At 39.6% G+C, this 13,943-nt stretch overlaps 1 protein-coding gene across 5 annotated transcripts in view; it reads right to left on the bottom strand.

The window, feature by feature from the left end:
- Positions 1-4,747: 4,747 nt before the first annotated feature.
- Positions 4,748-13,943, bottom strand: part of ASXL3 (ASXL transcriptional regulator 3) — a 130,677-nt gene continuing 121,481 nt past the window's right edge. For all 5 annotated transcript variants that reach the window (XM_084510706.1, XM_084510702.1, XM_084510703.1 and 2 more), the window contains one exon: positions 4,748-13,845. In XM_084510706.1, the coding sequence (XP_084366832.1) occupies positions 10,150-13,845 (3,696 nt within the window). In that variant the 3' untranslated portion in view covers positions 4,748-10,149. The remainder of the gene's footprint in view (positions 13,846-13,943) is intronic.

The raw sequence follows: 13,943 nt of genomic DNA on the forward strand, positions 1-13,943 counted from the left end.
CAATGGTCCTATTTTTCTGAATTTCCAGCTGATGCCTCCCTGGGATAAGGTTGGTGGATAAGATTGGAATGTGAGATGATCTTGACAAGTTCAAACTATTATTTAAAACCTTAGAACAGTATTGAGCGGTGATAAACAGAATGTTCTTCACAGAAATAATTAGTTTTCAAATGCAGGATGGGGAAGAAGTAGCTAGAAGCAACTTTATTAGGAAGGATGCAGAGGTTACCAGGGCCAACCTGAACCTGAGTCAAACAGGCACGGACAATGAAACACCCTGTTCTGGGACACAAAGCACAATTTTAGCCTATAAAGCATACAAAACACCCCTGCTACTCTGCTCAGCCTCAGCTGCGATAAGGTATTCACTCCTGGGAACTGAATGGCAAAGAGGATTTGAACTAACTGGAGAGACTCTGGAGAAGATCAATGAGAACGATAAGAAGTTGGAAAACATGACCTATAAAGAAAGGCTGAGTATTAGGCTTGTTTAGCTTAAACAATGGAAAACCAAGAGAGACAAATTAACAGCCTAACTATCTAATAGGCAGCTGGAAAGAGGAAAGGAAAAAGTTATTTTCAATGTCTGTGAAGCATAGATAAGACTGAATGGGTTTAAACTGCAGCAAGGAAGATTTGGGTTAAATATTAGGATAAGCTTTCTAATAGTAAGAAAGTGAAGAGCTGAAACAAATTGTCTCAGTGACTTGAGGCCCTTAAGAGTGAATTGAGGACACCACTGTCAGCAACCATTTCAGCTTACTGTAGGACAGAAGGGCATGCTGGCCTACAGATTTCTGACAATATCATTTTTGTGGTTCCGTAATACATGAATAAAATCAGCCTTCTTTTTAAGCACCAGAAATACCCTAATATTTGGTCTTGATTTAAACATTTTTACGGCCTCCTTTGGTAGTTTTTAAATGTGATTAGTTTTTTCATCATGTCACTTCAGCAACAATCATCAGATGCCAGAGAGAACAACCCCTTGTGACTGACACCTCACACATCTCTCTCTCTATTCCTCCAACAGGTTATTTCATTTTCTTCCTAAGTCTCTATAAATCCTTTTTTTATTAAATATTCAAGTACCATTGGCATCAGTGTACATATCATTCTTCTTTACTGTCACATTCATGCTTCGTAAAGATCTTTATATTATTTCTCTGAATATTTAGAAGATGCAAAATGGAGAAGGTTGGTATCTCAAGCTCAGTAATACTTGATAAAGTCCCTTGAATCACATGGCTATTTTCACTGCCCTTTCATTTAATTTTAAAGGAACATAAAAGACAATTATATATTTTCCCCACCCAGTTTAATTGTTCTAGGTAAAAGGACATACTTAACAGGAATATGTGACAGTGAATGTATTTCTAGATTACTTTTTAAACTGTCTTACAAAGGGTAGAACAAAAATCAGACTTGTCCAGCAATGCAAGCAAAGATCTTTGGAAACAGGAAACTAAAGCAAGGCTCTGAAATTCCTAGTTTAGGAAACCAAAACAAAGATTCTTACTTTGAAAAATACTGAGCATACAGTAATGTTTAAATTTTCTAACCAAAAATACTGTAAAATACCATCAAACAGATGTTTTTAAGAACTCAGACATCAAGTTTTATAATGTTATGCTATCAGCTAGATGTGGGTCTGTTTTTCCTTAAATATTTAAATTTCTCTCTCAACTTGGAGCTACAAAAGGTGGTATTAATATTCACAATCCTGCACAGATGTTGAAATTTTAAAACGACTGGCAGGATCCCTTGTTCCAAAAACATAACTAAAGTTCTTTTTTCAATAGTCATATTGACTGCCTCCTTATCCATGCTTATTCTCAGTGACAGACTATCTTGGTTGGCTGTGTTTTCCTGGTACCCTGAGGACATTTATTTGGACTTCCTGAACTGTAAATACTCACTTCTGGATGAAACCCAGGACAAATGGTCTATTCTAGTTGCTATGGACCAGCTGCTGCTCACAATCATTACAAAATCTGAGGCTTGGACTTTTCCTGTCAATAACCTAAAGGAAAGCAAGGAGCATACCTTAGGATTATTACATCTTCACAGCTAATTTTACCTTTATTCTTTTCCCCAAGGGCTCCATACCATGCTGCACAATTCATAAGCAAACAAGTGGAGGGTGAGGTGCTGTACACAAATCTCTCCACCATGCTCTTTGAAAAGGCAGAAGTGTACCCATTAGTTGCAAAGATTCTGCACCATGGATGGTGGGCTCAGCTCACAATGAAGGGTCATGAGAAGTGATTTGCAGAGTGAATCTGAACAGTTGGGAAAGAATAAGAAGCAAATAACTGTTTACAGCAAGACCCAATATTTGCTACATAAAATATGTCTATATTAATATAAATGGGCATTTATTTACTCAACATAGCAAGATTTCCTATTAATTGAAGTCAATTATCCAATATATTCAGCTTATTTTTGGATGTGTTTTTTCTATGTGGGATCCTAAGCTGTCCTCTACCCCAAAGAATGCAGGAGGATGTTCAGAGATATTGGAAGAAAACAGCTTTTTGTTGGAGAGACACAGTGATAAAGACTATGAAGGCTGACCTAAGCTCTAAGAAGAGACCAGGACTAAGGACACAAAACAGAAGGGCTTTAAAAAGGTGACCTGTACACACAAAAAAATAACATTTATCCAAGGTGTCATTAGCTTCTAAAAAGTCCCATCCAGGCATTTTTCCCCTCATGGACATGTGAATCAACTCCAGAAATCATCAGTGCTGGTGAATCAACAGACACCTCCCAGGCTGGGCACATGAACTTTCAATATCTAAAATTAAATGGCTGTCATTTAACTGAGATATAAGAAACGTCTCTCATCGGTGCCCACTATATATTTGGAGAGTACCAGGTGTCTGAAATATTTCAACAAACGTTGCTTTATTTCTATATCTGGCTCAGTTTCCTTAAAAAACAGATATCCTGATAACATACTCTGACACCACAAGCAGGTGCTAGTGGTTACCAATGCCCATGACTCCATCTACCTCCTTTATTGTGTAAAGCAGTCTCCACGGTGGTGGTGCACAAAGGCATTGGTATTTGTTGGTCTGCCAGCTGCGAGCTGTGCGATCTGAAAAGGGCCAGGTCTGATCACCACACACCCTCTGTACACCCAGCAGCGATAATACCTTCCTGTTTAGTTGTGAAGTGCCTCGATACACAGAGCTGCGTTGCTGTCTCTCCTCATCCATGGGTGGCAAAGCAAAGAGCAGAAATAAAAGCCCCGGCTCTGGCCCCAGGAAGAATTATTTACAGTTTACCAATACTTCACTTCCATAGACTGCAGGACTTAGACAGAGATTGCAAAGGTAGGTGCCAAAGTTGCCATGTGCAGGAAAAGCTGATGCGAGCTTCAGGGCATCGCTCCTATTGAGAGCCAAGTTCCAGCACCAGGGTGGGACTGGGAAGGAGGATTTGTTTTCACTGCGACTACAGCTCCACATGCAGGAAAGAAAAACCCAGAAAATCTGTGTATTCATGGCTACTTTCCTACATGCTATACGCTTTTCCTGAAGAAAATTGGAGAATTAGACATTTTTATTTCTTTTTTCTTTTTTCCTTTTTTAATTTTTTTTTTCTTTTTTTTTTTTTTTTTTTCTTTTTCCCTCTAAGACCATATCAGGGAGCTTTCTCCTGATGCCATCTGCTGGTTGAACTGATATGGTCTCTCTGGGCTGACCTAAGGAGAGCACACACCACACACACAGGAAAGAAATCACATGGCTTAATTTGCTATTACTTATAAGGTCCTTAGGAAACAGCACGGAAAAGACAAATACATGTGTTTTAGTATGAAATAAATGTGCAGAAACATTTTACAGATTTTAAAAAGTAAACAGAAGAAACATAAACAAAAGGTAAATATTTAGCTGTAGCAGATCTAAGAAATTGATTTGAATTCAGTTTGCTAAAATGAAAAACTGTAAAAAAAAAAAAATAGATTGAAAAGCTACTAGTTGTCAGATGCAGACTGGTCCCTGATTTTGCACAGCTCCATGCAAATATCTAAGCAGAATTAAATAAGTTAAATAAGAGGAATGACAGTACCAGGTGAAGAGTGTGCCGCATGGGCATCAGATATGAAAAAAAAAAGAAAAAAAAAGGGTGTGGGGGGGGGGTCACCAGATTCTGAACTACAGACGGTGGTACTGTCTTATTTCTGGGTTATATAAATTTTGGCTGCTAATCCCCATGAACAAGACCATCATTTGCTACCACAGTTCAAATATTGATAAGAGGCTGGATAAAAGATGATGTTTAAGAGGTCCTGAGCATTTCTATGCAGGCCTATGAAAAAAAGCTATTTGTTGCCACAGTCCACCATTTTCACCCTAAAACCACTACTACTCAAAGCTCTCTTTGCAGAGTAAAATGTTGAAAACTCTTTTTTAAAAACAAAACAAAACAAAACAAAACAAAACAAAAAACACAAACAAACAAACAAAAAAAACCACACCACACACACACAAAATAACACACCATAACAGCTACTCAATTCCACTTCATTCAGGAAGGCCTTCCAGACTTCAAGGATAAATTACCTGAGATATACAATTTGTACAGGTCACCCTGCATGCATAACTGCACTGTGGGCATTTAATTTGTTCTGTCATGGGGATGAGAGATGACAGAGGTGCACACCTGGATGCAGACTTGTTACATGCATTCTGGAGAGGGTTGAAGATGGAGGCAAAACACTAAGGTACACCAGACATTAACCATCTGAGGCAATATAATTATTTTCATCCACAAACTATTCTACTTACAACAACTTAATACACAACACCTAGTTTATTTTACTAGTATAAGACGATAATACTTGAGTTACATCAGACGTCATTCAGACTATGTCGTACATCATTGTCATTTAAAAATCCTTTACAAAGGACTGCTTTTTCTCTCACATTTCTGTTTCACTGACCTGTACATACAATGGATGTGCACAAGCAGGATCTCCTGCCTAAGGCACTGAACTCAAAATAAATAAACAAATGGCAAATATTATTTTATCTCTTTATTTTTTTTCCAGAATATTTTAATATTGAAGCCCAAGTTGTTATTGTCAAGGGACAGAAAAGGGGAAAAGGAAAGGGAGAAGAGAGAAGTTATGAAGACAAATTATTTTATTTAATTTATGATTTTGTGAATGGTCACTTCTGTAGGCAACAAAATGTTTTCTTAAAAAAAAACAAAACAAAACAAAAACAAAAAACCAGCACCATTAAAGAAAGCATGATCCCTGAATTCTAAACGAAACACTGCCTCAAAACAAAAAAATTGCCAAAATGCTTGTTTCACCCAGTCACATCCAGTCGGGTAACAAAGCGAAGCATAACAGCATTAAACTGTAGCTATCCTGCTGAAATCAACTACACCCCCTTCGGAAGATTCAGAGAACCATTTTCTGAGCTTGTCCTGTGGGAATAATATTTTCTTTGGTAGAGGACTGAAGGAGGGTATTTACTTCACTGAATGTGGATAGAAAAAATACCTATGCACGTTAGGGATCTCCCCCAAAATTCTGTATTTATCATGCATGTTTAGTATGAGTGGATTTCACATTGCTGTTATACTGCAGGAGTAATACTGCCCTATAAAGGCATAGAATGGCTAATGTTGAACAGATGTAAACATTCAGAATACTGACAAAAAAATAAAAATAAAAAAATACATACACACAAAAAACCCTGTACTGAAAATGTGAATTGTGTTAAATTTCCATAAAGCAGAAAAAATATTTTACAGCAGTACAAGAGAATTATGGCAACAAAGTAAAGCACTTTTCTTGTAACATTCATGAACAGTACAAATACAACAAAGTTATTCTATGGACTAAATTATTCTTTAACTATCAAATATAGTACAAAGCGAAATATTATGTGCTATAAAAGAAGCAGCTCCTTAAATTAGACTAAAAAAATGCTTTTGTTGTTGGTGGTGGTTTTACAGTGACAAAGCATGATGACCGAAGACAACAGGATTTCATAGATTCAGAAACATTTAGCTACACAGGTCCATGATAAAGCCACTGAATATTTTGTTGGTCTCCCCCCTCTTGTGTCCTGCAGAGCCCCAGAAGACGACCAGCTGTGCTGCTGCCAGGAGGCTGTAGGAGTCATTCAGTGTTTGGAGCAGGGCCCTTCCTGTGTATCAGCTAAAATGATCCTTTTCGGTGACATTTCTCAGCTTGTCTGGAGTGTTTATCCTGGTACTTCACCACACCTTGGAGAAACTGCTCAACCAGAGGCTACAATAACTATTCTGAAATTGTGCGTGTGTTTATAAGGGGAAGGGGGTGCAGCATAAGGTAATTTTACTTCAGAAATTGCATTATAAAGCACCATATGCACCAGCTGAAAAACTGGGCAAGGAATTGCAGGGCCCTGAAAAACCATCTGCACGTTCTGTAGCTTACCCTGACAACATGCACCACCCTCAAGAAGAAAAGTCTATAGTACAGAGAATATACCTTCTGCTTTATGGCTCAACCTTGATTTTTATCTTTTAAACATTATTTCGTGTACTAGACCTCAGCAGGTAAATAAAATGCAAACAGGGAGCATCCAGTTCACCATCTCTCTTTTTTTTTCTTCTTCTTTTTTTTTTTTTTTTTTCCTTTTTTTCTTTTTTACATTATTTCAAAGGGAATTTCTGCTTGGAAAATTAGTTCAGAACAGGAACACACAAACACACACACTGCAAATGCCCTAATGTTATCTGCATATCTCACAGGTATGCAATTAAAAAAAAAAAAAAAAAGAGGGAGGAAAGAAAAAAAGGAGCGTTTCTCCCTCTCACCCAAAAGTGCTGTTCCAGGGGTAGGAGTGGGGGAACAATTTTGGAGGTTTTTTAAAAAAAAAAAAAAAGTAATTTATACATGCTGCACATCGGGACACATATGTACGCACACATAAACACAGAGTGTTGTGTTCTTAAGCAATTCTTTCACCACTTTTCAGTGCATAAACTGTTAACACCTATTGGTGCGAACTGCATGGTCATTAGAAAACAGAATGATATTGGGCCTGAAGCCTGGACAATTAAAAAAAAAAAAAAAAAAAAAAGGAGTCGTTCAAAATTTACTTTGAAAGGTGACTGTGTTCTTCTTCAAGATCATGGGTCACTTTTCCCCAAGCATTTGTGTGACCTGAGAATCCAGGTAAGATTTTCAGTCCTACTAGGATTTAGTCAGGCTCCTATATCACCGCAGTTGCTTTTAAATATTTCAATAACCTAAAACTATTATCTGTAACAATACTTCATGACTGTAGCTAACTAATTGGTCAAATTTATTCCTGGTGCAACTCCAGTGACTGACGAATGAAATGAGTGGAACTGCATTATGGAAGAGTTTGGTCAGTGGTGTAATATAACATAGCACCATTCAGTCTAATGCCACTTTAAATAACATTTTATCATGACCTCACACATGCAAGTTGCAATCCTGATACAAAAATGACAGTATGACATGAATGAATTACCTACCACATTAGTCACACTCTTATCGTTTGAACAAAGTAATTTTTTTTTTTTCCTGTGGCCGGAATTTATTTCTGTATTATGTCAGTCAATACAAGAAATAGTATGAGATGCAAGTACAAAAAAATACTGACTTATGTGCTGTGGACATGAAAACCTGAGCTAGAAATAAGGATTCCCAGCAGGCTTATATAAACACAGGTTATTAGAAGTCTAAGACTGGTTGCTCTCTTCATTTTAAATAGAAGTATTCTACCTATATCAAGTATAAATACAATGCAATACAATTCCGATACAAAGGCTCCTCAAATACGAATTTGATATGCATTAACTGGCTATACTCATGCTTATTCATGAGTATTTTCCAGTCACTTTTCTTTTTTTTTTTTTTTCTTTTTTTTTTTTCACAGGAGCTGGCATAGCAGTGAATGTTAATTTTCATATGGTTGCTTTTGGGCTTTTTCTTGGCTGGCATATCTTCCTACCAGAAGACCTGAAAGTGCTGAGAAGCCATTTTTTAAAATCACATTTCACATTAAGGAGCACTTTTGTATAGAAAAAATATATTATTGTATCAGCAACAAATTTGTTAGTGTAATTATAAATGGCCTTTGTATCACACAGTGTCAAAAATAATATTGATATGTTGCTAATTACAATAAAAGAGAACATCAAGGTGCACCATAGAGCTTCCTATGACAGGAATGTATGTTGTAGATATTCCAGCTCACTTTTAAGACAATAAATGGCATTTATCATTTTTGTGAAAATGGTCACACAAGAAAATAAATGTGGTTCCTCTATTCAGTAGAACCTCACTAATACCAGTGTCAAGGAGACCAGTTACAGCTGTAAGTAGAGACCAGTAACTACACAAACCAAGATCATGTAAAAAAAAAAAACAAGTATGGTGTAAAATGTGGTATACTGGTTTCCTAAACTCATTAACTTTCTAAATTCATTCACTATAATATTTCGGAATGCCACAGTAAATGCAGTATTACATACTTAAAGCTGAAATCCAAACATTATTACAGCTGATACATTTGCTATTTGAGAATAATGGAAAGAAAACCAGTTTTCTTGAGCAGACTGAAAGATGTTTAGGTTAGTGAGGTTCTACTGTAATGGTAAAAATAACATTTCTCTCTGATGCTCACATTTGGGCAGACCCAACCACAACTTGCACTTGGTAGATGGACAACTTGCACTCCACATTTTGTTTTCTTGAAGTGGGAATAAAAACAAACAACAAGGTATTTTCATCTCCCCAGCAACTGCATGTGCTTTATCCCTTTAAATATTTTCCTTATAGGTGAATAGGGCCCCATTTTTATTTTTATTTTTCTCTGCTGTTACAGTGGCTAACAAATCTGGAATGCAGCTATAGTCCTAAATGTAAATACAGTACTGGATAAATATTGAAAATCACTTTAAAGATGCAGTATCCCTTTAAAAAAAAAAAAAAAAAAAAGCCTTTTTTGCTTCAGATTTCTAAAAGGTAGAGTAAGGGGTCTGAATTCCTTTCAGGAAAAAATAAAATAAAATAATAGTGCTGTAAGTAATTTTAAGAATGACTTTAAATGACAAAACTCTGAGAGATGTTATTTCAACTAACTCATATAACAGGAAAAATGACTGGTAATCTAGTATTCAATCAGTACACAACTAGAATCTTTCCTTATTCATTTATCATAAGAACGCACCAATTTTAGGCCACAGAGAGGCTAAAACATCCAGAATCTATTACGTATGTCTGACCCTATATATATATTTGGGACTGACAAACCAAGTGGACAGATTAGCGAGACAACTATAATTAAAGAATATTTGAGTAGGAAACAGGAAAGAGGTTTCTAAGCCCCAGCAGAGGTTACTTTTTCCAGACTCTACTGAAGGCAATGTGATTCCAGTGCTGGTCCCACTAACCCATCACAGATACAAATCTTTCTCAAGGAATCAATGAGAAGAGATGATAAGCAAGATTTCAGTTCCATAAACCCTGGCAAGACAAGTGAGGAAACTCCTCTAGTGATCCAAATTCCTCCTTTATCGCTACGTGAAGGGACTGTATTTTAGCCCTAATAGTGGAAGTCTGTTGAAGAAAATAATTGTATCAGCATAAAAACTGCAAAGCAACTAGGAAGCTACCATGGCTGATGGCCCACACCTTTCCACCTCGCTGCTCAAGACAGGCGGTCAGTGTTCGGCGTGCTATTCATTCTGCATAGCTACTCCACTGCCTGTAGAGTTATTCTTCCACTGATCTTTAACCAGCAGGTACTATCAACCATCGAAAAGTGGGGAAAAATGTGCTGCACTTTGTGCAAATAAATACAAGCTAGGGATGACATGCATTAATGCCTTTTTGTCTCTTTTTCTTTCTCACAACATGAGAACTCACAGAAGCTTCAGTGACAATGCTGTCAGTTTTTTTAAACTAATCCTAGAGGTTTCCTCTTCTTTCCTGGGAATGGCACTCATGCCACAATAGCTAAATTCTGAAAGCACCATGAGGGGAAAAAAATAAAAATAAAAACCCAATCGACTAATTGCAAACTGTCATTGGCCTACACCGTTCCAATCCCTCCACCTGCTCTCCCAGGCTGACAAGGGATACTGCATCTTTGACAGTCTCTACCGTACAACCAAGCAAGCTACACACAGTTTGGAAGGCCCTATGCAGTCATCATGACAGAAGGCTCCGCAGCCTTTGCACACGATCATGGCTTTCAGCCTGCAGGAGCATTTCAGTTCCAGTTCATCGGCATTGCTACTGTCAGCAAATTTTTGAACCGGCATCTGCGCGCTCTGGTTAGACAGGCCCGCGGCAGCGTTCGAGCCACTTCCTAAAATCCCAATCGATTTCTCAATTGCAGATGCTGCCCTTTTGAAGCTTGTGCTACCGAAGTGTATTGTTGGGTAACTTCCACAGAGCTGCTGCTGCTGCGGCTGCTGCGGCTGCTGCGGCTGCTGCTGTGGGTGCTGCGTCTGTATTTTCTGAGCAGCAAGTTGGGTAAAAGGCTTCTGTGGCTCAGAGAGTAAATAGGAAGAGAAATCTGCATTTTTCAATGCAAATGCTTTTAACTGTTCTTTCACTTCATTCTGATCATAGGAAGCTTGCTTCATGCCCAGTTCGCAGCTGCTGCTTAAACCTTCCTCAAAAGAAATGGGTTCGGATTTTATATTGCTACAGATGCTTGCTGGCTGAGGCCAACTAAGTCTTTTAGTGGTTTCCATAGTAACTGTCGGTTGTTTTTGATCAGAGGGGACGTCTGCATTTGGGTGAGGAGGAGGAGGAGGAGGGGGCAGGGGTGGGGGTGGAGGGAGGGGGTGCACTAACGTTTTACTCTGGAGAGTCTGAGAGGCACTGGCAATGTCATCACCTTCCTTAATTTGAATACTGGGGGAAAACACACTTCCTAGCCTCAGCTGGTGAGCCGCTGTAGAAATATTCACGTCTCCCAAGCCCTTCTGTTCCAGGTGTCTGCTAAAAGCAAACGCATTGCAGCCAGGTGGGCCTTTTGAAGTAGTTTGCAACAAAGCTGCCGTAGGAATTGGGCCTCTTGCAGCCATGGACATTTGGTAAAAATGCTGTCTGTGTGAGGTACTAGCTTCTGCGTGAAAGCTGCCGTTTTTATCAATGTGAAACAAGCTCTGTTGGAAACTGCACGAAGGCAACGGCCTCTTCTGCTGCTTGATCTCTGGGCTGTGAGCGATGCGGCTCTGAATGGCGTGTTTGTTCAGCCACTCTTGTTTAAATGGCTGACCATGCCCTAGCTGGTTCATGCTGGAACTAATTACACAAGGAGCCACTTTAACATCTGTGTCCATTGACACCTTCCCAGGCTCACATTTAATTTGAGCGTGTTCCCCTACAGTCCTGGCCATCCTCTTTTTCGGATGGTTTTCACGCTTTCTGATTTGTAGCGGGGCTATGCTGCCTGCTGCAAATCCTTTACCATCTGGGTTAGGAGAGTTGGAAGGATGCTCACCAATATTTCTCTCGGACACTGCTGTTTTACATACTGAGGTAGTTTGCAAAGGCAAGGGAAGCCTGTTAATTTCTAGTTTGGCTCCTGATCTGGGCTGCGGCAGCACTTTCTCTAAAGGCAGATTGCCTTGCAGTAACTGTGTCACTAAAGGATTGTTGGCCTCCACCGATGAGAGGCGACAGCTTGAGCCCCCAGCACTCGTGACTCTTTTTAGGGTCTCTGTGGTCAGAGACAGGGAGTCTTCCATGGAATCTGCCATGGGGGCCTTGGCGGTCTGCGTCGGCTGTGCACTCGGGGCGATTTCTGCAGGCTGGGCCGCCATTTCAGGGCCTGTGAAGTCCTCCGTGTCCATCCTGAAACACTTGTCAGATTCGGTGGTTTCTGATTTAACAGGAACAGCTAGGCTCGTCAAAAGACTCCTGGATTGCAGTTCTGACATCTGTGTGTAACTGGAAGGTTCGGTTTTGACACTTTTTAAGCAGTTTTGCTCTGCGTATTCCTTATGCTTACTGGTGTTAAGATGGCTGACCACTGGCTGGTCTGTGCTCATTGCCTCTTCATCATGCCAACAAATTCTATTGTTAGTGTTATACTGACTGGCACAGGCAGCATCTGCTTCATTTTTAAATGCCGAAGGACCTCTTAACTGCTCAGCAAAACCTTGGCTGGGAGTAACCACCTCAATTAATTTATCCTGGGGAGCAAGAGGCACTTCTCGAAGACTTGAACAACCTGCCTGCAAGTTCTTGCTGTCTTGCTTTGTAATGGTGATAAAGCTGGAACTGTGCTCAAGGCTTTCATTAGAAACTACTTCGGGCCTGCTTATTACAGACACCTGAGGACAGGTTATACTTTGTAAGGCAGCTTCTGTCCGTACAGGTCTGCTCTGCAGGTCAGTGCTGTTGTCTGCATTTTCAATAGAAGAAGAAAGTGACAGACTGGAATTCAGATTTGTAGTGTGGTCAACAATGACTTTGCAAGGTATAGACCTATTCATGGCAGTTTGCGTATAGCTCACTGGCTGAGATTTACCCGAGAGATCCACGCGGCTTCGTGCTCCGGAGCTTTTGTCTAAGAGATCAGCGTTTAATTTAGTAGCATTATCATAGGAGCTTATTGTCACCATGTTACCAGTAAACATTGAAATGGGTGGCCTTGCAACAGAATCTGCTACTGCAACAGCCTCACTGCAACTTAAAGCTGACCTAGCAGTAGTGTGGATGGAGACAGTGCTTTGCTCGTTACACCCAGTTATGGCTATCTTATCAGAAGAAAATCTGTTGGTAGTCCCCACTGGTGGAATCAGTACAGAACTACCAGGGAGATGATTTGGCAAGTTATTTGCAATAGATGAAGCTGGCACAGTGGCATAATGACTGGAGACTGCATTGTTCGCATTGCTACTTGATATTGGCAACCTTTTGTCATCGATGGAGTTTGATAAGACCGTACTGTCTATGGAAACTGGTACGTTACTGTTATCAATACATTTTGGTCCAACGGCTATGCATGGAGTATCAGCCCCCTGGATGGATTTCAGCATATTTATATTACAAGCTGAAACTGCTGTGTTTGCACTGTCAACAGACATTAAAACAGAGGATTTATCAACAGAACTTGCAAAAGAAAGTTCTTTAATTGCTCCAGACATAGCAGTGCTGCAAACAGACACAGAGACTGAATTTTTATTATAAAGCACTGGCACACTGTTACTTTCAGTAGAGGTAGATGAAATAATTTTCTCACACAACTGTGGCATAGGTATATTCTCATCAGAACTGTGAACGGGTATCTCAGTAGCAGTTTCTGGTAATGTAGCTGTGTTAAGCGACTGCTGCAATAAAGCGGTAGTCTCACGGTGATGAGCAGACTTGTTGCTAGGGGACCTGCAGTTAGGATTAACTATAATGACACCGGTAGAACCTTCAATCTTTGTATCAGTAGAAGCTGGTATCTCTAGAGATGAGGTACTTTCCTTTGAGTTGAACTGTGACTTTGATTCTTTATTAGTCTGGAGTAAATGAGCTCTGGCTTGATGCTTTGCAAATAGCTTGGCCTTTGTTTGCTCCTTGATGTGCGCCAGTGTTCTTGTCTTCCCACCTTCGCATGGGGTCCCCATTGCTCCAGAGACTATGCTTGCAGCTGCTGCCACGGCTGCTGCAGCTGCAGCTTCTCTTTGGGCTCTTGCTTGCTGAGCTCTTGCTTTGATATCCGCAAGAGTTCTAGCCCCAGTGTTTCTTCCACTGCTGACTGATGTACTTGGGGAAACTCGAGGTTCTGGTTTCGAAACAGGTTGGCTCTTGATAATAAAAGGCGGTCCAATTTTTGAAAGCTGAATCTAAAGGAAGAAACAAAACAATAATTCGAATGAGATCATAACTCACTACAGTCACCATCTGTCTCTTAAAAGGGTCAGAGCAATGTAATGAAGGAAGT

The sequence above is a fragment of the Aythya ferina genome (assembly GCF_964211825.1).
Source record: "Aythya ferina genome assembly, chromosome: 2".
In the NCBI taxonomy this organism is placed as follows: Eukaryota; Metazoa; Chordata; class Aves; order Anseriformes; family Anatidae; genus Aythya; species Aythya ferina.